Source organism: Sparus aurata, chromosome 4 (genome assembly GCF_900880675.1).
Source record: "Sparus aurata chromosome 4, fSpaAur1.1, whole genome shotgun sequence".
Lineage (NCBI taxonomy): Eukaryota > Metazoa > Chordata > Actinopteri > Spariformes > Sparidae > Sparus > Sparus aurata.
The window spans coordinates 8217802-8242979 of record NC_044190.1 but is presented as its reverse complement, the minus strand read 5'-3'; the positions used below and the strand labels follow the sequence as shown (position 1 = coordinate 8242979).

The 25178-nt window shown below is 39.5% G+C and overlaps 3 protein-coding genes across 3 annotated transcripts; 2 read left to right on the top strand and 1 right to left on the bottom strand.

Annotated features, from left to right (window-relative positions):
- The first annotated feature begins 52 nt into the window (after positions 1-52).
- coxfa4l3 (cytochrome c oxidase associated subunit FA4L3) lies at positions 53-1486 on the top strand. Its single transcript, XM_030414378.1, has 5 exons — positions 53-204; positions 307-366; positions 492-580; positions 697-757; positions 1047-1486. The coding sequence occupies exons 2-5, from the start codon at positions 328-330 to the stop codon at positions 1113-1115; spliced, it is 258 nt and encodes an 85-aa protein (XP_030270238.1). The 5' UTR covers positions 53-204; positions 307-327; the 3' UTR covers positions 1116-1486.
- A 4614-nt stretch (positions 1487-6100) lies between these two features.
- On the bottom strand, positions 6101-18828 carry slc30a4 (solute carrier family 30 member 4). Its single transcript, XM_030414284.1, has 8 exons — positions 18685-18828; positions 17849-18371; positions 14869-15015; positions 12503-12656; positions 12084-12324; positions 11715-11820; positions 11499-11633; positions 6101-8317 (listed from the first exon to the last, which is right to left on the bottom strand). The coding sequence occupies exons 2-8, from the start codon at positions 18243-18245 to the stop codon at positions 8163-8165; spliced, it is 1335 nt and encodes a 444-aa protein (XP_030270144.1). The 5' UTR covers positions 18246-18371; positions 18685-18828; the 3' UTR covers positions 6101-8162.
- bloc1s6 (biogenesis of lysosomal organelles complex-1, subunit 6, pallidin) lies at positions 18828-24786 on the top strand. The gene is made up of 6 exons (XM_030414285.1): positions 18828-18951; positions 19191-19276; positions 21833-21986; positions 22482-22569; positions 22676-22762; positions 22870-24786. Exons 2-6 carry the CDS (start codon positions 19228-19230, stop codon positions 22987-22989), a joined length of 498 nt encoding a protein of 165 aa, XP_030270145.1. The 5' UTR covers positions 18828-18951; positions 19191-19227; the 3' UTR covers positions 22990-24786.
- Positions 24787-25178: the final 392 nt, after the last annotated feature.

The window sequence follows — 25178 nt, the reverse complement described above, 5'->3', positions numbered from 1 at the left end:
GAGGGCGCTGCACACAAACTAGATGTATTGATCATCAGCAATGACGATCTGTTGCCAAATCAGAATCCACTGGTGCGTCTGTGTGCAGGACGCTGCGTCTGTCTACGTGCCTCTCACCTCGTAGCACCTCTCCTCCAGCCTACATCAGCCCAGCTCACAGGATGCTCTGCTGAGAGACCACGAAGGACTTCACAGCAGCAACAGGTGAGACCTGCCACACGCAGCTGCCTCTGACTTGTTGACTTCAATTCATGGAAGTGACTCTGAGCGTCATGTTAAATAGAAATATGGTTATTTTCTCTTCAGGTTTCTGAGAATTTTGAAAAAATGGTTGGATTTTTCCAAATGTTGAGAAAGAAAAAGGAGGTGAGCTGTTGACATTTTAATATATGAAGGGATTTTATATTATGGATCGGTTTTGTAGGATGTTCTACGCTTTCTAAATATTATGATAAACTATTAAAAAAACAATTTATACCTGTGTGTTCCAGCTGATCCCTCTGATTGGGTTCATGGCTTTGGCTGCAACAGGAGCCACGTCTGCTGCTATCTACTTTCTATTGACTAAACCCGATGTTATGTGAGTGTTATTGGACTCATTGAATTGCACATGTCTTCATACTTCTGAGCTTAATCAGCCTCTGGCATGTAAGAAATTGTTAATAATGATGTCACATTTTCATTCACTGTTTTTAGTCTAAATAAGACCAAAAACCCAGAACCATGGGAGAGAGTCGACCCGTCAAAACCCCAAAAGGTAACGCTCTAACATGACAAAACATTTTGTAATGTTTGGATGGTCATCTTTTTTATTTTTATTGGCACTCGAAATACAAGCAGAATCTTCAAGCCTGCAGCTGCAATCTGCTGAGTCACTGAGGAGGAAACATTATCAAATGAGTGCCAGCCTGCTCGTGTGACATCAGAGTACTGATGTTAATAGTGATATCTGCCGCTATGCTGCTAATCCTGTTAGTTTAAGTTGGTGTGACACTTTTAAACCAGTTAGGAGAAGCCTCATTTTTAATTCCTGTGCTTCTCTGCAGCTCATCACCATCAATCAGCAATGGAAACCAGTGGAGGAGCTGCAGCTGGTGAAAAGCCTCACCAAGTAAAAAAAGAGAAATGCCAGACAGACCCTCGATCTGTCTGCCTGCCTGTCTGCCCCCCATCAGTCTAACAGAATCCTTTCTGCACAAACTAAGATGCTTTGACAGTCAGTGTGCGGAAATGCTTCTGCTCCACTGGTGGGGTTTCACCCTGCTCAAGGACATCCATCCACAACAGTAGAAAGCTGTTATATTACTTCACACACCCTGGGTTTCTGTGATAACAGCTAGAGAGGTATTTTTTAAAACTGACAGGGAAGTTGGTATCACAGCAATGCAGATGCTCTTACAGTCGATGTGAGTGTACAACATTGTCTAAATGTGAAGGGCAAAATGTAAGTAAGGTACTGTACAGTGTGAATAAATTATTATTGTGATCATCGTTTCTTTTGGTCTCATATGTTCAAGAATGTATAAACATATTTATGCAGAAATACTCAGTCATGGTGAAACCCATCATGACCTAAAAATATGGTGCTAACAGGTTAAATCAACGTAGCAGAGGTGTTGCATCTCCTCTTTTAATGTAAATACATGGCAAAACATGATCATTTTTCTTTTTTTTTTTTACTTGTACTGTAGCGTGAGAAACATCGGCATTACTTATTTACCTAACCTTAACAATGGGTCCATTTTAATCGGGTTTGACAGTGAGCCAGTATCTACAATCAGCTACTTGGAATTCAGCCACAATTGGTTTTATTGTTTACACCTGTGATTTTCCTGCTGTGACGTGACGAAATGTCCTGAAAAATGGTTTAATGTTTTCCCAAAAAACCTCATTGATTAGCACCATCTTTGTGCTCTGTGAGATGTTCCTCCATTTTGACTACCATGGGCACTGTAGTTTATTTTTAATTGATCGCAGGTGCACTCTACAAGTGCTGTAAATACTTACTGGAGCAAAACATTGGTATTAATCCACCACTGAAAATAGTTCCCAAAAGAAGCACTCTTTAAACCAGTTTGAGGAGGATTTGCTAAAAGACTTTACTGGGACTTTTTTAAAAGTGAAATTAAGTTTTCCAGTGCCTCCTTTCCCCTCACAGCAGAGTCAGAGTGGTGGAGGTAGTGGTTGAAATCTCCTATAACATGGGACAACCCCTCATACACCATTAATAGTCAGCGATGGTGTCAGACACAAACAGACATTTTCAATTTGCTGTGTTCAGGTGTGGTGATTTCTCTTACATTACTGTGGCAATCCTGGTGTCACCACAGTGCTATTTGTCATTTATCTGATGGGAGAAATAAAAACATGGACGCTCACAATTAGGTCACAACAAGCAAGTTAGCTTAGCATTAGATTAAAGGTGCAATGAGAAGAATTTTTGTTCAAAACATTCCAAAATTAACAAAAGAATTTGCAACAGAATGTAAGAAAACACAGCGTTGATATGCTGATGTCTGAACTGTGTTGCAGAGATATCTACTGAAGCCGGCATGCTAAGCAGCTAGCCCTGCTAGCTCGGGGCCAAAGCTCCTGTGCTAGTGCCATTAAAATACATTACATATTTACCTTTAAACCTGATTAATTAACATGTTGTATCTCTTTTGTCTAATGCGTCCAAAAACTGTAGTTAGTCCTGCAGATAACCACTGTGGAACCACAAGTTATGGATTAAACAATCAAGATCTTATATTTATTAATTAATGAATAAGCTTCAGAGCTGCTTTTGACAGAGAAAATCTCGAATTGTTATGCTAAGCTAGGCTAACCGACTGCTGGCTCTAGCTTTATTAGCCTTTAAGCAATTGTGCATGCAGGCTTGACAAGGTACTAGGTTCACATTTGTCTCTCAGCAAGAAACCAATGAGCTTATTTTCCAGCATGTGGAACTAAAAACTGAACAATGATATTTTCAGTAGAAAACAACTGAGCGTGTGACTGAGTGCCACAGACAGACTGGAAGTCATAGATTGTACTGAGGAACTGGTGTAGTGTTGATTTTAGAATCTTCCTGGAATTTGTTTACAATTAGAAAGATTAATGCCAGCTTGCTCTTTAAAGTCATGCAAGTCGACATGAACAAAACACTTCTCTGGAAAGGACACGCCTAAATGGAATGCAGCCATTCTCCAAGTTAATCTACCCGTGTGTGCTTCCTGGTTTGCTGTGAAAAGTCCAAATGTGTGTGGTAAGAAAGGTCAAATGTTTTAAAGGAGTTTAAATCAAATTATTTAACTGATGCGATCAAGGGCCGACCTGATGTTCATCAGCAGACATTTTGCCACGATGAGAATGTGTACATTTGTGTAACTTCTGATGCTTGTGATTTCTACAAATTGAATCATCCACAATTCTCTCACCTTTAGGCTCATTCATTGATTTTATTTGATGATTAAAATACAGAATAACTATGCAGTAGTTAGCACCTGCAAAACACAAAAAGGATCTAATCTCTTTTGGTCCTCCAAAAAAAGGACTTCTTCAAGGTCGAGAATTAAGTTTGAAACTCCACACAACATTTTGGGAGCTTTGCAGTAAAACAGCGTTGCAGCTTTCTCCTCATCAACTGAAGTAGACAGGGACATGTTTTAAAACATAAAACAACTGAAAAAATAAGTCTCCAAAAAGAAGAAAATTCAGTAAACTTGGGGTTACTGAATTGTATTATTTGGGGGTGAACTGTTCCTTTAAAAGACGCAGTCAGTGTTTGTTTTATTGTTGTTTGCAGACAAGAAAAGTCGTGCCGCCAGCCAGGGCAGCTGTAAAGTAATCAGAGCAATCAGAGTGATGGGCAAATGCACTCATCTGCTTAGTTTATGGCTATGTGGGCATTCAGTGCTCCCATTGTGTTTCATAATCAGAGACAATCCTTTTAACGTCCATCTCATATCTCAGAAGAGAGAGAAAACACCAGAAAGCCTCCCTCCTGCAGCGTGGCGAACACAGCCTTTTGTCTGCACTGTTCCTCTGAGAGGGTTTTTCATGAATTATTGAAGTCAAACTAAGGAGTGTGAATGAAGGGAGAAAGGGAGAAAGGGAGAGGGGAGGGTGTGCAAGGGTTTTATTTCCTGATTATCAGGAAACATTTCCCTATTTGGTTACTTATACATGCTGGGTTCTACATGCAAATGTGTTTTAACAATTCCTTCCTGTTCACTATGAAGACTTTGACTTCATGAATGCAGTTAAGCTCATTGTACAGCTTTAAAAAAATGTCAACAAGCAGGTCATGTGAACGACCAGTGAGTCTTTATGACTGGACGCCATTTTCAGTTCTCTTACATCTGTAGTCAGAACTGGTGTAAGAGCAGAGCTGTGTGCTGCAGTCAGAACTTAATCTCACCTATTAAGCAACTGAAAGGTTATTTAGGGAAACAATAGCTGAGGAGGAAGGATGCAGTGTGTGTACGTGACTGGGTCACACACATCATGACACCACAGACCATGTGACTAGAGAGATACTGCTCACACAGTGATAGATGGAGTTCCCCATGTGTCCTCATCAGTGCTGCGACTCCATGCTGTAACCGACAAACCACTTCCAGAAAGTGAACTATTTTGACCTGTGACTTTAAAAACACATGCCTGTTGTCTCTTTTAAGTAGTTGACTGTAACTGGTTGTGACTCTAGAGAGTGAGACGGCTCATTGTAGCAGTTAATGACGGTGTAAAGCGAGGCAGGGCGGTCAGGTGGATGCTGTAAACTTCAGGCTCGGCTCTAATACAAACAGAGGAGTTGCCTGCATTCGGTTCAGTGACCTTTGTTGGAGCAGCTGTTGCTTGGAAACTGAGACACTCCCGGTTTACTCATGTTGCCAATGATAAACCTTTGATATGTCTGATTGTTAACCTTGTTTTGTGTGAAGAGACTAACGTAGTTGATGTTTTAATGTTTGCCCTGCTAAAGGACAAATGTATTCATTATTTCAGCCATATATTTAAGTACTTGTTGATCTATGTTCATAATGTATAAAGTTACAATTTTCACATTTTTGAAGCACTCAAAAAAATAAGTATGCCCAAAAGGTTGAAATATCATCATGCACTGTTATTGTCAGTATGGATCATGTTTGTACTTCTTACATTTGTCTTGCATTTAGATTATTTGGTGTTTTTAATTAACTATATAACCACCTACTTTTACCCACATTTACTGTGCAGTTCTGTCCTGTATAATTCACCTCCTTTAGTCTTTGATGTAATTTGTTCAGTTTTTGTTGTTCTCGTTTCCAACTGTATGTCTATTCATGTGTAGTAAACTAAGAGCAATGCAAACCAGTCAAAGTCCTTTTATGTTTACACACACTTGGCCGATAAAGCCGATTCTGTTTTTATTGAGTATCTCAGTTAGACCTTATTTTATTACACACTTTCAATGTTTTAAGTATCTCATTTGATGCAGTTTTTTCTCTCGTGTTGAGTCGGTGCGTATTAATCACATAACTTGATGTGTGATTTCTTGCAGAAGTCAGAATAACCAATTTAATGTGCATTTCTCTTATGTATTATGCTTACAGCTATATCAAGCACATCCCAGTTGTGTAGAAGCTCCTCTTAACTTTATATGTAATGATTAAATGAACAGATACAGTTTAAGTATGTTTCTAATTTAATCAGACCAAGTTCTTCAACTTGGCATGATGGAAAACTTTGCATTAAATGTGACCCTTTACATTGAACTTATATAAAAGGGATCGACAGAAAATGTACAAGTCACTAAAATACTTAATTATTGTTTTGAGTGACTTTGATCATGTCAAAAATGTGCCATTTTAGACAGAACTGTGTATTTGTTTTGTTGCAGTTCAACCCATGTGTGTGTCAGCATTCACAGGGTTAAATGTGGTATTAAATAGGGAAGTTTAAAGCAAACTATATATATGCCTGTTATCTTATCTTAATTCTCATGAAGAGAATATCTCAGCCGTTGTAAAAGTACGCCATCCAGTGTTGAAAAATGGCAGCAACATATTCGGGAGACTGCGGTGTGCAATCAGCTACATCCAACTGTACGATCGGTGAATAAAAACTGAGAGGCACAAAAGATTAAATACTTTATTATAAACAAAAACAGTGATCCAGTTCCTGATTTCGCTTGATGATTACGATCAGAGACGTGGAAGATTTACCATAAACCTCCACAACGCCTCTTAACACTTGACAGAGAAAACACAATTAACACCATTGTTGGCAAATTTTAACTCACGTCTCCCTCCCAGAAACACACTGCAAGTCTGAAAATACTGAACATGACCCAAACCCGTCTGCATCGCGATACTGTCGGTTAATGATATGAAGAAAGCTGAGTATAGAGTGTAAGGCTGAAACCAATACGGAAGTCTTTTTCAAAGTCAGTCACACTTTGATTGTCAGTTGCTTGATCGCCACAAGAGACATGCTAGAATACAGTGAGTGTTAGAAGTGTCAATATCTAATCTGTCTTTATTGAAAATCTGCCTTACATGGCTGCCCCCCTAAGAGTCAAATAAACTGATGGTGTGAAGAGTCTTAGCTCGCACAAAAGATCCTCACACTCCATTCAGGAGCTGAGTCCTGTTCTAAGCACCGCAAAGAAAGTAGAGGGCGATTGCAACCCAGACCTCGCTGACTGTAGCTCCTAGTAGCTCAGTTAACCATGCAGCTAACCATGAGAACTGCGGGACCAATAGGGGTCGAGACTGATGGAGACGAGTATTTTATTGACAGGGAATAAAGTGGCTTTCATTGGAGTGATTTAAAGGTGCAGTCTATGTGAGAATGTTAGTTGAAACAATTCAAACACTGATTAATATTCAACCGAATGTAAATAAATAACAGATTTGACATATAATACATTATGGTATTGCAGAGATATCTGCTTGAAATCAGCATGCTAACCTGTTAGCTCGAGCCCATCTAAGCACCTGAACTTATGACCAACAATTCCTGAGCTCCCAGTCTGGACTGCAAGCTGCACACATAACTGCGTTAACTGGCTTACAGCCTCACCAGTTAACAGCATTCTTACATATTGCACCTTTAACGGTACATCGGCACTGGCCAGGACAGATAAGACAGGTTCAGCTGGGGACAGGAAAGGCGGGAAGCGGCAAAGGAGCAACTTTGGAATTAATTTGTAAGTATACATCCTCCAGTGTGTCAAAAAATCTGTGTGTTTGTTTTTGTAAAATTGGAGGTCATTTATCCCCGTATTTGAACAACGTCTAATGTTGTACTGTGTTGAATAAATGAACGCAATGTGGAGTCTCCTGTCAGGACACTCAGCATTGTTATGTTAGCGCTCATGTCGTTAACATTGTCACTAACAGGCCACTCGCTTCGTTTGTGCCCCAAAACCCCAAAAAATCATTTTTTAACTGATTAAAGTATTAGCATAGACATGCAGCGAATAGTTGACTAATAGTTTGACCTAACACCTACTAAATAAAGACTCTGAAAGTCTTCATCCAGGGGCAGCCCTACTTCCAACAGACTTTGGCTGAAGAATGTTAATGATTTAAGTGCAGGAGACGAGCTGTCACGTCTAAAGAGAAGAGAACAACGATAAAGGTGTGTTGCCTCACTTATTCCAGTGGTGAGGAATACAGCTTAAATGCACTGTGACCACAGTTGTTGTCAAATGACATGAGGTACTGTTTTCATTTGCTGACATCCTCAGTAAAATAAACAGGACACAGTCCTCACACCTAGTAACAAAAATTTAAATTGAACATCTGATGACAAAACATCAGTTGTGATAAATCAACAGTGAAATACAAAAAAAGTTACCTGTTGGGATAGGCTTAATGGTGAATTAAGAGCAAGATATTTTTCATTCTTCTCGACTGAGACTTTAACATTCAAAGTCCAAACTGAGGGGAAGAGCACAAGGTTCCTAAAGGCTGTAGTGATCCTTCAATTAGAAATTTGCATCTGCTGTTGTTCCACTGACTCTCCTTTGGCACCAGTCTCTTTCCACTCATCACCGTATACTGTTGCTCCTTCTGTGGCACTGCGCTGCGACAGCGGTGCGACATCCAGGCCCTCTGTGAACTGGGTCGTCTGCCGTTTGGCTCTATGAGATGCACTGTGGAAGTCAATGTAGGTGTGAAGAGTCTCTCTCTTCAGGCACTGGGCTGCTGGCAGTTAGCACAACTGCGTACCAGCCTCTGTCTGTGTGTCTGGACCTGCACTGTGCACCTGCTGAGACCGTAGGTGTGGAGCAGCAGGTGGCGGGCCTTCGCCTGGACGTCCTCCCAGTTGTTAGCACTAGGGGGCGCTGTGAAAACAAACATGCATGTGAGTATATTAAACTACACACAGAATGTCCCAATAGAATGTATTCCCTGTAGACGTTTTGACATGTCACAGCAGGGGAGCCTATTAAAATGTCCACGGTTCAACCTAATTTACGGTTCACCCATGTATCACGTCAGTTTTCTGCTGTATATAAATAAGCTGAGCAGATGAGTCCCTCTCAAACTACATAACTTTAAAACACTAAAGTCAAACAAAAAGGATGAAATACAAGAAAATTACTATATGTTGACTGTCTGTAGTCTTTTCCCTTCTATACAGTACCTACTACTTGTCTTAGTATTATGTTTCACATATATAACTATTTTCTCTAACCGGAAATGACAATGTATTAGCAAATATACATGTTAATCAACCTGCTAGCCAATTCATATGGTGTTGGGAGTAATCAAAAACATAAAATGATTAACAATCAATCGATTAATTGGAGTCAACAATTTAACCAGTTAAAAATGTAACAACTTATCAAGGATAAACGACAGATGGGAGCGCTAAAATTAAAATGAAGTCATTATTTTGTGTTATTTAGTTCATCATTCACGTAACTTTGTGTTTATTTGTTCTTTTACCTCCTAATGAAGCCTTGTCTTATTTTGCAACATATTTCCTATACACAATTAATGACTAACCATTGTTATTCCATTGTTAGGGCAGCCGACTATCAATTAAAACAAACCGCTTATCCATACTTTGCTCAAAAGTAGTTTGCAATATGGTATTAAGTTGTAACTGTTCTTGCTGTCCATGTAGAGTTATCTAGAAAAGTTAGGAAAGTTATGTTTGCATCAACTCTTACAACAAGTCAGGTGAAGCTTTATTTCAGTGGTTGTAGGTTCATTTGCTATTTTATAGGCTAAAATTATGAATATACAGTGCAAGTTTGAAAAGTCTACCAATCAATCTTCTCAAGATATCAACATTTTTGCTTTATATTCTGGGGTGCTTATAAAGTTCTTTAAGGTATATCAACTTTTTATTTTAATTCACTCAATTTAATTTGTGCATTTTATTGCAAAGAATAAAGTCCATCAACACAAGCGCATCTCAAAGAACTCACACATTTTTAAATTTGTTTCAGCTTTTGTTCTTTCTTGAGTATGTGTAATTCATTTAGATTTTAAGAGTGTAGTGTGACAGGCAGTGTCACATTTAGACATGAGGTAAAAGGGCAGGGCTTGTTTCTATAATCCTACACATGAGATCACACCAACAGGAAGAGAAGCAGCAGCAGCAGCAGCAGTTTAGACAGACGTGTTGGCGGATCTAGACTGCTGCTGCAACACTTTAGTTTCCTGTAGATTACACAATTTGCATGTGTAGAACTGCCTTGACGAACATGTCCAAACAGCTCCTAAAAAACAAACAGCTGCTGAAGCAAAGACACTGATAAGACAGTCACCGTTTGTTTTGTTTTTTTAACACTGACGGTTCATAGACACGAAAGTTTTGTTAGACATGAAAGGCAAAAATATTCTGCGGTCTGATAAAATGAAAGCTGAAGACATGAGCAGTGCTGCAGCAGGATATATTTGGCAGAAACAAGTCTCAGCTGATCACCCATCGAAAATCATCTCTCTGTGAAGCCTTGGGGTGGCAGAATCAAAAAAACAAAGATCCAATCCAAATACAAACAAATTCCAGGGATAACGATCTTAGACAAACATTTCTGCTCTGGTCTTTCAGGTCTCTGACATTTAACACACGGTCAAATCAACACTGGAAAGTATCTACGTCAAAGTGGTCGGGTCAAAAGCAGCTGAGCCAGACTGCTGACAGGTATCCCTCTGAGAATCTTTGGAACGCCTAAAAGATAGACGTTACTGGATACACTTGCCAGTATCCAGACACACCAAGCTGCCGAAACCAATAACACTTCAAGCTGTAATCATTGCCAGGGGTATTTTAGGGCCCTATGATTTTCGCGATCACGGAATCTCGGACAGAATTGCGGAATTGGCCGATTAAAACAGAATCTATATTTAACACGGAATATCGTGGAATTTGACATAATTTCATTGACCTGTTTTCGTGTGGAAGGGGAACGCATGTCTGAGGAAAACTGCACGGAAGGAAGCAAATCTGGGTGGCACATCAAGCCCCCCCCTCCACAGACTGAGCCCCTTCCCCTTCAAAACAACGTAAGCATGGCGAAGCGGCTGCCCACGGCTCCGTCTTGTCGGCGAAAAGACTGAGAACCTCAACATTAACCCCTCAGTACCGAGCCGAGCACTTCCCAACGACTTGTATGTGTCAGGTGAACTGTTGTTTTGCAAATTCTGCCAACACTCAGTTGACTGGAAGCCTAAAAATAAGTGCAATGACTACACACTAGCCATGTGAGAAACAAGGGAAGAGAACTGATGCAAGAGATTGTTCAGTCAATGATAACATATAATGTTCACCTTTTATTGCAACATGTATGACAATGTAATAGAAATGAAATATCGTCCATTTCCTTTCCTTTCCAAAAATTTTAACGGTAAAAACGGAATTCACAAATATCAAGACAGAAAAAAATGGAATTTGGGAAAAAATAAAATGGAATTTGGGAAAAAATAAAATGGATTTTATAGGGCCCTAGTATTTCTAAATGTCGACCTGTTTTAGGGGTGGGTGACCTGACAAAAGATTGTGCTCGGTCTTGAAGGCGCCCACTATCTTTTTTCCAGGCGATTCGTTGAGATTGCTGTAATGTTCTTTTACTTCTGTTTCCAAACTTCACTTAACATCACCGACGAGCAGATCCATGCTACATGAACATTGCCGATTGAATTAATTACTTTATGCAGCTGTTCCTTGGGTAACGTATTGTAATCAATGCCATAAAACAGCAACATCACAACCAAATGTTGGCCCCTAGGGATATCACATTGGGACGCGGCAAGGCTACCAGACAAAGCTAAAACAAAGAGAACATTGTGCGACAAGGTGTGTCTTGCCCTTGACTTCACCAGAACAACAGGAGGAAATATTCTAGCCTACAAGGGGGCGCCCACAGAAAAAATCTGGAAACAACTGGAGTAAATACTTTTGGGGTAAACTCTGTCATCTCTTATTAAGGCAGGACTTTTCTTCCTGGAAGTTATTGTATGAAAACATCTGATTAGTTCTTCTGGGTGTACTGATGTCACGTAGCTACTCACTTAGCTGGAGATGCACCAGTGCTGCAGTCTTGTCACCTGTCAGCGCCCACACATTAAGCTCGTCGACGGATTGGACATCCTCCAGCTTCAGGAGGTCCTCTCTGATTCGCCAGGTGTCCAGATGCCTGGGAACACCTGACACAGGAGGACGGAAACAAATTAATACACCTACACCACTCTAAACAGTCTAAACAACATAATCTGACAAAGACTTACCCTCCAGCACAATGACTATAGTGTCTCGTAGGATGCGGAATGTGGTGCAAAGAACCAGAATGGAGAAGATGTAGGTACAGATGGGATCTGCCAACTTCAACTCCGGCTGTGAAATCAAAGAGTTACATCAGATCAACTAAAATCCATTTTCTTTCTACATTTATCATCCATAATTACTCTCTTCAATTCAATCAGTCGGGCAACTATTGTATGCTCACATTCTCTAGTATATGAAAAGAATTGTTAAATTATATCAGCTCCAAGAGATTTAAAGTTTTCGAAACAATGATCTTAATACTAAGATTTAATAACATAAAAGTAAACCACGTTAACATTCATGGACAATAATTGTTTAAAAAGACAGGGTACCTTGAAGCGGACAACATAAGCAGCTATGAGCACCCCGACACTCTGGAGAAGGTCACCCAAAGCGTGGATGAAGGCAGCTCTTACAGCCAGGCTGCCGTGTTGCCTCTGCTGCTGACCAGATCCACCTGACTGTGAATGTGAGGCAGCTGAAGAGCCGTGAGAGTGTCCATGACCGTGGCTGTGGCCATGACCGTGACCGTGGCCGTGGAGGTGACCACCTTGGTTTAACAGGAAACCCATTCTGAGACACAAGAAAACAAAGAAGTGGGGGTTTGATTTAATTAATATTAGTCCAATTTTAGACAATGCTTTGGACTGAACAGATATTATAGCTTCAGGCATTCGCTTATTCTTCTCATGTCGCTGCATTGTAAAATCCTCACAGTTTTCTCTAAAACAGTAACATTTCCCCCACTTACATCAGGTTGACGGCCACTCCCACAGCTGCAGTGATGAGCATGACGTCTCCATTTATGTTGAAGTCTTGGTGTACCGTCCTCTGCACCGCCTCGTAGATCAGAACGGCCGTCAGAATGTAGATGAGCAACACGCTGAGGACTGCCGATACTACCTCTAAGAGAGGAAATCAAAAATCAGAAGTGCTTACAAAACATATCCATAACAATAACAATGGCTGACAAAAGCTGGGAGAAAAACCTGATTTCCAAAGGCAGGTTAAGACAAGACAAATGTGCCTTAATACCTACTGGGTAAAGTACTGGGTAAAAACTGCTTAGAGATACTATTACTACTAAAACATGCCTAATATATTAGATTAGAGCTGCAACAACTCAACTATTAAATTGATTCCCTGCTATTTTGATAATCAGTTTAGAAATAGTCAAAATTCTCTGAGTCCAGCTTCTTAAAAATGAATACTTTCATGTTTCTTTCCTCCTCTATGACAGTAAACTGAATATCTTTGTGTTGCTGACAAAATAAAACATTTAATGATGTTATCTTGGTCTTTGGGAACCACTGATATACATTTTTCACCATTTTCTGAGACTTCATAGGTCAAACAACTAATCAGTTAATCAAGAAAATAATCAACAGGTTAATCGGCAATAACAAAAAATTATCATCATTATCATTATTATATAAAATAATCAGATTACTCCTTTTTGAGATGGTCTAAAATTGATCAATCACCTGTTTAGCCTTGAGAACTATAGAGAGTCTCTGAACTACATGCTGTTTGTGATCAAGTATATTTTGTGTGTATGACTCCTGTTCTGATCTCAATTTATATAAATGTTATCCTCTTTTCCATTTGTGACCGTCAAATTGATTTCAAGTTGGTCCTTGATGAAAATAAACCAAAAGTAATATCTTTGGATACACATTACATTAATATACAAAGCATATCTTCGCTGTGACTGGGTTGAACACTGAGAGAGGGTTGGAATACAAATATCTCTGCATCTGCCCTGATGGGGAAATGCTTCACATTTAAATATCACAAAATAAAATCCCTGGTGGTGATCTAAAAAAAGAATCTGTGCTTTTCATACAGAGAACTGACGTGTAGAAAGAGAACGATACAGCAGTTCCCTTCTTTGTTCCTGTATCATAGAGATGTCGTCTTCACTCTTGAGCTCATAGTTTCATTAACTATTTAAGGTATTTATTTATTTATCCCCATCCCTGGTTTGATCACATCCTCTGTTGCTGAAGTTAGAAATGTAGGTGTCACCTTAGACTTCACCCTCTGCTTTGACTCACATATCAAAAACATCACAAAAAAGGCCTTCTTCCATCTTAAGCACTCCTACATTGAAAATGATTTTGACGAAAACAAAAATACGGTCAATATTAAGAGTGGCGCTTTCGTGGTAATTATGCTTTTAAAGTAAAGTTTGACTCGGGTACATTCACAAAAAGACCCTAGGTTGCATTTTGGCAAGAGTTTTGCTTTAATGAACCATGTTCCAGGTCTGATCTAGCAAAAACTGCTTTTAGCCGTCCTTTACAGCAGCGGTGCTCAAACTTTTTCATATCAGAGACCCCTAAACTGACCCAAATTAGATAGAGAGCCCCCATTTGATGATATTTTGTCCAAGTTGTTAGATGTTTAATTAAAGAAAATGTTAGAAAAACATATCCAAAATAGTGACCCGTGTTTTTATTGTGTTACTTACTGGATATAGTTATAGTGAAAAGGAATTATTCAAATCGTTGCTTGTGCTGTGAGCCAGTGCCTTATCTATTGTTTATTTTTCCATTCTAATAATGACGCTCTCTGTCCCAGTTATTTGTTTTTTCTCCTTGTTTCTTTTTTTATATTCTACTCTGTATAAATTAGGGTCTGTTGTGTGACAGTCGGCCTCTTAACCAACTGCTGTAGCAAAAATCTTACACAAAAGATGTCTGACAATATTGTGCCCAAATCAATAAATAAAAGCTATTTTCTTTCTATATTTGAGTTTGAATAATTAATGCTCATCCCCATGAATTATTGCAGACATTTGGCAACAGTGTAGCAGTATTTTGTAGAAATGTATTTTTCACCAAACACTTTAAAAGGTCAATTTCACTGGTGGAATCTAGACACACACCGAATTCAACAGCTATTGGCATAAATTTTAATTATCTGCTTATGTATCCTATCTAAAATCTGATCCATTTTAGTAACTGCTGAACACACACTTTCCTCTTTGAATATGATTCATCTGCATCAAAACAAGATGTGCTGTATCCGTTTACCTAACACATGTCAAAAAGAGTCGAGAGAAAAGAGGTAGTGGAAAGAGGAAGTGTGATGCTTCTGAAATCAGACACTCACCGAGGCGATGCAGTCCGAAGGTGAATCTCTTGGTAGGCGGTTTGGTGGAAAGCCAGAGGGCCAGCAGAGAAAACAAAATGCCCACCACATCAGCTAACATGTGCACAGCGTCAGTCATAATGGCTAAGCTGTTTGACAAGTAACCACCTGGAAAAAAAATAAGACAGTGTGAACAATTTCAGTCACGTTTGCTGAGAACTAACTGAGCTATTTGTACATGCACAATTTAGATATACAAAAGTTTAAATAGGTGCAGCTTCACGCAAATATAAATCAACGTGAAGAGAACTGAACATGGTTAGATTTCTAGATATGATGTCAGACGACATGATACTCTTTGGAGCTACAGGTACATGGAAAGTTTTCTGTTTGCTTAGGATATTTCCTTGACGACAGTGTCGTGTCATAAAACAGTATATAATCTAATGTTCCTCTGGGAGAAAGAAATCTAGTTTTTAAAAAGAGGTGAACAGTCACACACCATCACCAAACAATTAAAGTAGCTATGTTCCAGTCACCACTTCTTCATTAGAAAACATGGCTCATGTAGAAAACAAAGGCCCTCTATCTCATGTGGGAAACACTGAAAACGTCGAGCACATGTCGATCTAATGGTTTTCAAAACAGTCAGCGTATAACACATATGTTTGTGGCATTGTTTCTGGGGGGTCATTTTTGGTATAATAATTCATTAAAGAAAATGTAATATCCAAAGATAAGTAAACAGTTAATTTCTTGGCAAAGGTAAATCAATAATCTAGCAAATGCAAGTCAGCAGGACAGGCTTTTAGAGTTCCTTCAGCTGAGGTTAAAATGAGGGTTGAACATGTCTAATCAATAAAATCAATAAAAAAGGACTTCTGGCTACTTTTCTTTCAACAAAAGCTGCAGTGACTATGATTTTGATGTAAAGCTGGGAGCAACAGTCTGATACAACAAACCCTGAAAGAAACAAGGGCTGCATGATACTGGAAAAAACATCACAATATTTCCTTTTTTAAAACATGTATGGTGATACAAAATGATGCTGGAGTATTTATCAGATAACTTAAAAAGCTCTAATTGGAAATAATTCATTATTCTAAAATGCTTTTGTAGAAGGCTGCACTATATCAAACAACCAATGTCAGCCCTGCTTTGTCTGATAAATTGATCAAGCAGAATAGTAATGTTAGTAATGAGTCGAAAAACTCAGTTAGCATTTGTGCAAATTCAGTTTCCTCATCTCAAAGTTTATAGAATTGTCTTTTGGTTAAATGCCTGAAATAAGGTCTGTGGTTCTACAAGCTGGAGATATTTACGTGTTTTGTTCGCAACATGAATACATCATTAAAATGTTCCACAATATAATAATAAAGCGCTTACGTGTTTTAAAAAAGGGCAGCTGTACCCATTGCCTAAAAAAAGACTACAGAGATTGTGAGGGACATAAAACATCATCACCGCGAACACAGAGACTCATCTACTCTCTAGTACCTCTGTAATTATCTTAACTCTAACTTAACAACTTGTTGATCAGTTTGAAGAAAACGTGTAAAGTAATCTTGTAGTAAGACGCTTAGTGGTGGTGACGTTTAAATCATGCAACCAAAGTATAATCTGTTTATAACCAAAGCCATTAGCCTTATATTTCTAGCAATTTTTGATGTGATTCGTGGTTCAGAATGTCAATGACAAGCAACAAACTCCTGTGCATCCAAAAACCATTCAATCCGACAAAATCACGCATAGTCAGAGAGACTCATCCCATCTCTGAGTCAAAAGTGTGCGAATGTATTGTGTCAATGTCATTCTTCTAAATAAAATAATCAGACAGATGTATCTTAGATTTATCCATCTATCACAATACAACAGAGGTGATTTGTGGTGCTCAACATGCTGAGGGAGTACATGTCAAACATAAGCCACACTCACAGCAACTCTGCTACATTTTCCTAAGGGTTAATGTTTTATGATGTTGGTGGAGGTAAATCAATGTCTCTTCTGTTCAGTCATTTTATGGTACTGACATTATTCAGTTTTGTTTATCTAAACAACGTGTCCAGACGAACATATATAATGTAGGGCTGAAACTTATGATATTCTTTTATTATCAATGAATCATTTACACTATTAAAAAAACAAAAAACAAAACACTCATCACAAGTTGACCAGAAGCCAAATTGATGTCCAGATGATTATTATTTTTTTTTGTCTAACCAACAGAAACTCAAAAACCCTTAAGCAACCATCAAAGCTGGAGCTGGAGCCAGCATTTGTTTGAAATTTTTGTTAAAGAAATGACTGAAACACTTCATGGATCATCCAAATAGTTTGTGTTCATTTTCTTTCAATCCACTAATCATTGCATCATCTTCAAATGGTTCACATTCATCGTCAACCTCTCTTTGACAGGTCAGCCATAAAGTTTTCTGTAATAACTGACAAGTCACTGACAGACCAGCAGTGATTAAAAAAAATGTATTAAAGGGAAAGTACACAACTTTTCCACATTAAAGAGAGTGTTTAAAGGTCTGAGGGAGTACTACTGCATGTGTCAAGAAGTGGTATAAAGAGCTTTGTGGCCTCCAGTGTTATCACTCAGTAGCTAAGTTGCATTATAGGTAATGTCAGCTGTCTAGCAATGCACTCTTGACAAAGACACTTGAATCAGAGATATAATCTTTTTCTGTCTTAACCAATGAGTGACATCACAGGAGGCAATTGATCAGGTCACATGCAGCTTGCTCTGGAACAACAACAGGCTTTATACTAGAAGATAAAACCTCAGTCATAAACAGTAACTAAACAACTCAAAGTGTGTTGGAAAAAGGTGCTTTTTAAGACAGATGTTCACCAGCTGCCTGTGTGTGCTCATGCTGTTGATGCAGAGGTGCTGGTGTGTAGCATTACTGCCCAAAACCTGTAAAACACACTTCAATGTGTATGATCGGTGGAGTCACAACACAAATAATTAGTGAGAGGATCTGCACACACTCACCTATAATTTCACCCGTCATGAAAAGGAAATACAGCACAGCTGCCATAACCAGCCTCTTCATCACCTTCTTGTGCTTGATCTTCTCCCTCTTCTTGTTGCAGTTGTCACAGGGGTCCATGTTTAATCCCGGGCTGCCCAGGCTGGAGGAGGACTCGAGCAGGGAGTCGTCATCATCCGCCACCACCAGCGTGTTCACGGCCACCCCGTTGGACGGAGCTCCGGCAGAGTAGTCCGACATCTCTCCGGAGACCACGACCTTCAGCTTGTTGAACTTGGGCGCCTCATCGTCCACCAGCTCGTCGGAGAAGTCGAAGGGCGCCGTGTCGCTCAGGTCCCAGTTGTCCGGCTCCCTCCTGAAGGCGGACCGCACCTTGTTAAAAAAGTTCCCACCTGACATCTTCAATCCTATCCAAGTGTTTCCAGGTGTGTTCTGCCTGTATGTTACTGCCTTCTGGCGGGAATGATTCGCATTCTCTGCGGCGAGGTAGAGCTGAAAACCTGCATTTCTACTCCATTTTAGCACCTGGAGGAGAAAGGAGAACAGAGCATCGTTTCACGTCAAAACAGCTCCGCAAATTCAACAACGATTAATCAACGAAACTGTTCATGTCACCATCAAGTTGGTGACTGGATGTGTTAAAGGTATATCCCTGTGTCACTCACATCCTCGCATGAGCTGATAAACTTTGTGCTCAACAGCCCTCTTAAAAAACATCCTTGGCTAAACAGTAACACGCTAGCTAGTAAAGGTTAGCTATCTTGTCATGTCAGTCCGCGACAAACAGACAGCGCCTGTAATGTGGCAACTTGTGTAAAAAGAACCGAGGAGCACTCACCTGTAGATGTAGTTTTCAGTTGTGCAAACTTAGCTGGGTTTTAAGGAGAAACTGGCGTGGTAATACTGGTGTAAACATCAGAGTCGAAGCTCTACCTCCGCACTCGGAAGTGGCACTAGCAAGTTTGACTGCACCGACAGTCACATGATGACGCAGGAGTCACATGACGTTTGTTAGACGCAGCAAAGATCCTGCGGTTGAGTGTCCAGCTCTCGTTCAACATCACCCTTCTCACCTACAGCTCAGGTTAAATAGACAATCAAACAGGTAAGAGGATGGTGCTGACTGGGGCGAAGTGTTTATAGACAGTGGCGCAGCTAATGCTAGTGTGTCATGGTGTAGATACACACGAAGAAGCAGCTCAACAAGCTAGCTAATTACTTCCTCAACAGTTAGATGCTCGGTGTTCAGTTAAGCTAACGTCATGACAAAGAGGTTTACCTGATGATTTCCATCAGATAAAGCTGTGGGGTCAGTATGCCTGATTGTTTGGTGTCTTCTCTCAGGTTATAGAAGCAGTCTGGGTCGACAGAGTGGTTGCAGATGGAGGTAGAGGAGATGGAAGATGAGGGATCTTCACCCCAGAGTGAAGGTATGTGATGCTGTCTACACACCTGTCAGGCCTCCTGAAGTTAAAGGAACAGTTCACCCAAAAATGAAAACACAGTCATTATCTACTCATCATGCTGATGGAAAGTTAGGGGAAGTTTCATAGCCAGCAAAACATTGCTGCAGCATTCCCCTAAACAACTGAAGTAGACAGGGACTTGTTTAAAAAAAACCCAAAGATCCCAAATTAATTTAACATTGAGATCTAGACACAGAGCTCCAGTCATTCCTCTGACAGCTGCTCGGGGATGTTTTGAAGCCGAAAAAGCTTGCTAGTGTTGATGTATTTTTGTAGACTAACCTGGAAGTAAGCATCACTCTGGTTCCCTCGTCAAAAAGCTGATGGGGATTTCACAGTTGGAGTTTGGAATATCCCCCAAAATAATCTCTGCGGTAAACACAAGTGTATGAAAGATTTGTTCAGCAGGATAATCTTCACAGATGAATGACACTTTTGTGTTTAATTTAATAGCTTGAAGTAAAAAGCTAATGTTTTAGACCATAAACAGACGACATCGCGGTCACATGTCACCACCACTAAGCGTCTAACTTCACAGTTACTATACAGGTTTTCTATAAACTGATCTCAGTATCCAAGTTGTAAAGTCAGAGTTAAAATAGTTTGTAACTGAAGTCGGCCTTTAAATACGGACTAGTGAGAAGATGAGTCTCTGTGCTCACTGTGATGAGGTTTAATAACATCCATGATCTGTTGTGGTATTTAGCCACTTGTTAGCAGCCGCTTTATAATTAAATTGTGGGACTTTTAATTATGTATTTTATGTCGTAGAACAAAAACTGTAAAAATCTAAAGCCTGTGGTAACCACAGACCTTATTTCAGGCACTTAACCAAAAAAACAATTTTAAAAAGCTCATGGATTTTGAGATGAGGGAACCGGATGTGCCAAAACGCTGACTGATTTCTAGGTTTTAGGACTACAATCTACACCACTCAAACAAATAAATAAAGAGTATAAAAAAAACAAAACAATCTACACAACTCTACAGAGACTCCCGCTGACTGAGCTGGCTAACTTCCGGTTTAGCGCCCGGCTAATTTGAATGGAAATAAAATTATTCAAATCAGTTTTGCATCTCTTGGCTTTTGGATTATACAGGACGAGCTGTGTGGAGCAGTATTTTGTGTTGTTTTTTAAAAAGTCCCCATGTCCTTCAGTTGTTTAGCAGAATGCTGGAACGCTGTTGTTGTAGACTACAGAACTTCACTTGACTTTCCATAGGCATGAGAGTGAATCAAAAATGCCTGAATTTTCATTTTTTGTTAAACTAGAATTAGTTCCCCCCAAATTAATATTCAATTAAGTTAAGTGTAGATTAGTTGAATCCAGCCCTGGTTTGTGCCTGTTATCGGGCAGCTCATGCATCCTCATTCACTTGTGGGGGACCGTTTACCAGCGTAAGAGGGTCAAAGAGAGCGTCATAATCAAAAAAGTGTTTTGGTTAAATGTTAAACTTTGTTTTATATGTCTGTTTAACCTGCTGTACATAGTAATATTAATCAAATCTGAGCGTCATAAGTATTCTATTGTTAAAATCAAAGCAGCAGCTGCAGCAGAGGCTGAATCATCCTGGCCTTCAGTCCCTTCTGTAATTCTGTGTTTTAGTTAAAGTCAGAGAGAAGTGGTGAACTTTGTGTACAATCCACTACCTTTTCTTGTAAGAGGTCAGCATAAGCCCAGCACTGAAAAACAGCTGATCCAGGACTTCCATCATGCACGTCAAAAACATCTCTGTTTACGCTGTTATGTCATATAAGAATTATCATAATTACCAGTTCCTGACTTGTGTGAGAAGCATTTTTGTCAGCATCCAGGCCATGATTATGACTAAGAAGGTTCTCTGAAAGCTCTGAGTATTCTCATGTCGAAAACTTTACACTCTACTTTGTTTCACATGATTTTAGTTCCAAATAATATAGAGGATTACATGTTTAGATTTTCAGGTGGCGTTGCAAAGGTTTTCTAAGGTTGCTGCACTTACAGTGAAAGCAGCCTTACCTGGATAGTTTCTAGTTTTGGATTCCTGAAGCATCAAACTGTGACTGCAGCAGGTTAGACCAGGGTTTCAGAACAGCACAAATGAGATGCGAGATTAGATGAGATTTAAGATAATCTTCCAGTTCACGTGTACAGACAATTCAGACGATTCAGCAAAGTAGTTGGCAAAACCTCTCTTCTTGCATGATTATTATGCTGGCATTGTCCAGTGATTGTTTTGGTAATGATTAAATTAAATATGGGATGGAATGTACAGTGTTCTCCGTGAGGCTTTCAGCCCTTTTTATAATGTAAAACATGCGACATCATTTAAAACAACGCAATCTTATATCTCACATGTCAGAATAAAAGAGGTGAAAAGTCGCCTGTCAGCTTTGAAGGAGGAGGAGTGAAGTTTGTGAAGCTAAAATTACAATCAGTACATTTGAAAATGTTTTTTTTTTTTTTTATCATTGAAGGGACTTTGGTGACAAAATACTAAATGCTTTGCACATTTCATTTGCTCTCAAATATTCGACAGATCTCCAGCTGGCACAGCAGGACTCGCCGGAGGGCTCAGCCCCTGTGGAGAATGTGTTTGTGGATAAGAAAGCAGTGGTCAAACTCACAGAGGGATTACTCTCTCACTACCTACCAGATCTACAGAACTCTAAACGAGCCCTTCAAGAGCTCACGTGAGTATTTCCCAGCTTATATTGTTTTATCACACACCTAACCTTTACACCCGATGATCTTCGGCAAAGTTAAGACTTGATAGGAACCGCACAACTCAGAAAGTAGAGTATTCCAAGAAAAAGCCCGACAGATTTTTTTTCTGTTAAATAGTTTGTGTTCAAACATAAGAAGATATAAAAGAAATATGTGAAACAAGCGTTCTTTGCCTTCACAGCATCAGTTATGTGACGCACAAACACAGAGACAGCCGTATAGTAAACAAGCAGGTGATGCAGATAATCATCTTCAAGCAGAACCGGATGGATGGGTCGACCGGCTGCTTTAATGCTGGTAGCACTGAGTGTATAAAGTTATGTAAAACAACCTGAACTGTGTTTCAGACTTCTGATATGTTCTTCATAATTTTTATATCTATTGACCTGTTAATTATTCAATATGAGCAATGTTTTGATGACATTTACGTGAATCTTCCTCTCCACTTTTGTCTCAAACAGACAAAATCAGCTGGTGCTGTTGGACACACTGGACCAAGAAGTCACCAAGTTCAGAGATTGTAACACCTTGCTGGACCTGAATTCACTCGTATGTTTGGCCTGAATCATAATCTAATTTGTGCTCATGTTGCTCTTGTTTCCTCTCTCAACGCCATCCTGCAGGAACGACTTCTAATCCTGTTTGTTGTCTTTAGTTTGTAGAGGCGAAGGTTTACCACAATAAGCTGGTGAATATAAGGAAAGAGATGATTATGCTTCACGAAAAGACAACTAAACTAAAGGTATCACTGATGTCAGTCAATTTAAACATGTGTTTTATTAGCATATAGGCTAATCGTGGATGGGTGCAAATACACTGATTCAAATGTTGACTTTTGTTTTTCGTCAGAAAAGAGCATTGAAGCTGCAGCAACAGAAGCAGAGGGAGGAGCTGGAGAAGGAGCAGCAACGAGAGAAGGAGCACGAGAGAGAAAGACAGCTTATCGCCAAACCTGCCAAAAGAACGTAGGATCCCCAATTCTGCTGTATTAATGGAACATACAGGTGGTTTTGCATGTCTTGGCCTATTTATTACATATCAACTATACGGTGCATTACTGCTGCTGACCATTTTCCAAAGTGCACGTTTTTTTGTATATTTTTGAATTGGTTAGAATACAGTAAAGAATCAGAGTCGGGGCACAAAGAGGGAGATGAGATGCAGCCTACGACCAGCAGCTCTGTGGTCACATCATAGACTCAGCACCCTGGGCTTCTTAGGTCATTGAATGCATCTCCCTGGCATCCAGGCATTATCATAAATCCATTACAAAGAATATCGTAATTTTAGAGATGAACAAAGCATCATTAGCGATCTGCCAGAGAAGAAGAAGACGCGGCACAACGCTGTCGTTGCAGTGCGGATGACTGCAATTTGTAATACAAGTTCTGTAAGTGTTCAGGGAGGAGGGAACAAGTCAACGAGTTTCAGCCCAACTAATCTTATTATGAGAGCTATGGAATATTATATCATCCATGTTTGCTCACCACATCTCAGCCTTTATTACCCTCAGATGTGCATAAACTACAGGTCAGGAACCGTTTCTATTGTTAATCGTTTATCTTATTGGTATCAGCCATGAGAACAGGGTAATTATTTGTATCTGCTGAAAAGATATCCATATCATGCATTGCTACTGAAATTATTATGAGGTGATATTGCATTCGAAGGTGCTCACTAATGTGACAGGTTTGCACAATGCCCCAGTTGAGATAAACAATAAAAGGAGACCTGTTTTTTATAATGCTTTACAGCCGGTGTCAGCAGTTTTTATAGTGCAGACCAGTTTAATTGGAATTGTGTAAGTTGAGTCAAAGTTTTCCATCCGCTAGCTATTGAAAACATTTTTGGTGGACTGCTTCTACAATCAAATGTGTTGCATAAAATGGTTTGAAGTTGCTGGAACAGGATTGAGATTTCATTTAAACATACTTACGCTTTGGCTTTGTTTCCAACAGCACAACAGAAAACACTGTCAATGTCTCTTACAACATTTGAAGTATTTTCTGCAGGACGTGCTCGACTTTGGGTGTATGAGTTGTTATAGTGAGTTTGTAGCTCGACTCCTGTTGTTTCTTAACTTGGACCACACTCACCCATCTTTATATCTACCCTGCAGTGGGAAACAAATAAGAACAAGCTAGAACTTTTCAAATTAAAGCATTTAAAAACATCTTTAATTGAGAGAATTATGAAAAAAAAGATCTATCTAAAAATGCTTTGGAAAATGGTCACTTTATAGATAGTACATGTGATTCATAGCAAATGGGCTTCAACTTGCAAAAGCTCTGGTATAATCCTTTATGTCCGACACTTGCCAAGATGACCACAAACCAAAGACATGGACTGAATCTTCAAATGCTGGTTCTTCTATCAACCTCTGGCGACACACGAAATGAACTGGAACAAAGAAACTTTTGACAATGAGCAGGAGAATCAATGCGTTTGCTGTCTTTTGTTTAAGATGAAGTGTTAATATATGTTGTTGTTGTTGTTGTTGGGCTTTGTGCCTAGTTAGTATTGAATGTTATTAAAAAAAACAAAAGGTATGTTGTATAAAACAAGAACTGTATTTCTGGTGTCCAGATTTTAGGAGAATGGATGATAAGTTGTACCAAACTTCGCCCCCCGTCATACAGAGCCATCTGTACATTTGTTTAACAGACCTTTCAAAAGGCTTCTATGCACTACTGGAACTCCACTGTTTGTATTATTAATAATAAAAGCAACATAAACTGATCTATAAAATTAAGATCAGTAAAATGACATGTGTTTATTTTGTCTGGATTTATTTAAATGTCTTCTACAGTTTTGTACGAATGGGCTTTCAAGAGTTTGTGCAGTGTAGCCGGATGTGTAAACTTTATCTTTTCAGGCTCCACGTGCTCGACGACTGTTGTGCTGCATTAAGCGTCTCAGTCCACCAGGTGTCAGCACAGACTAGAAGTCATTTCACCAAATCTGTGAGGAGCCAACGTGCTCACTGGCGGTCCGGTTTTCCTCTCCTTGCACCAACGGATGTTACTGATTAGCACAGCAGTCAGAGTGGAATATCTAATTAGTGAGTTCAACCTGTGCAATGTTTGCATTTGGTCTGTCTTCCATGAACCACACACAATTGAACTATCAGAATATATTATTTCATGATCCCCTTTCAC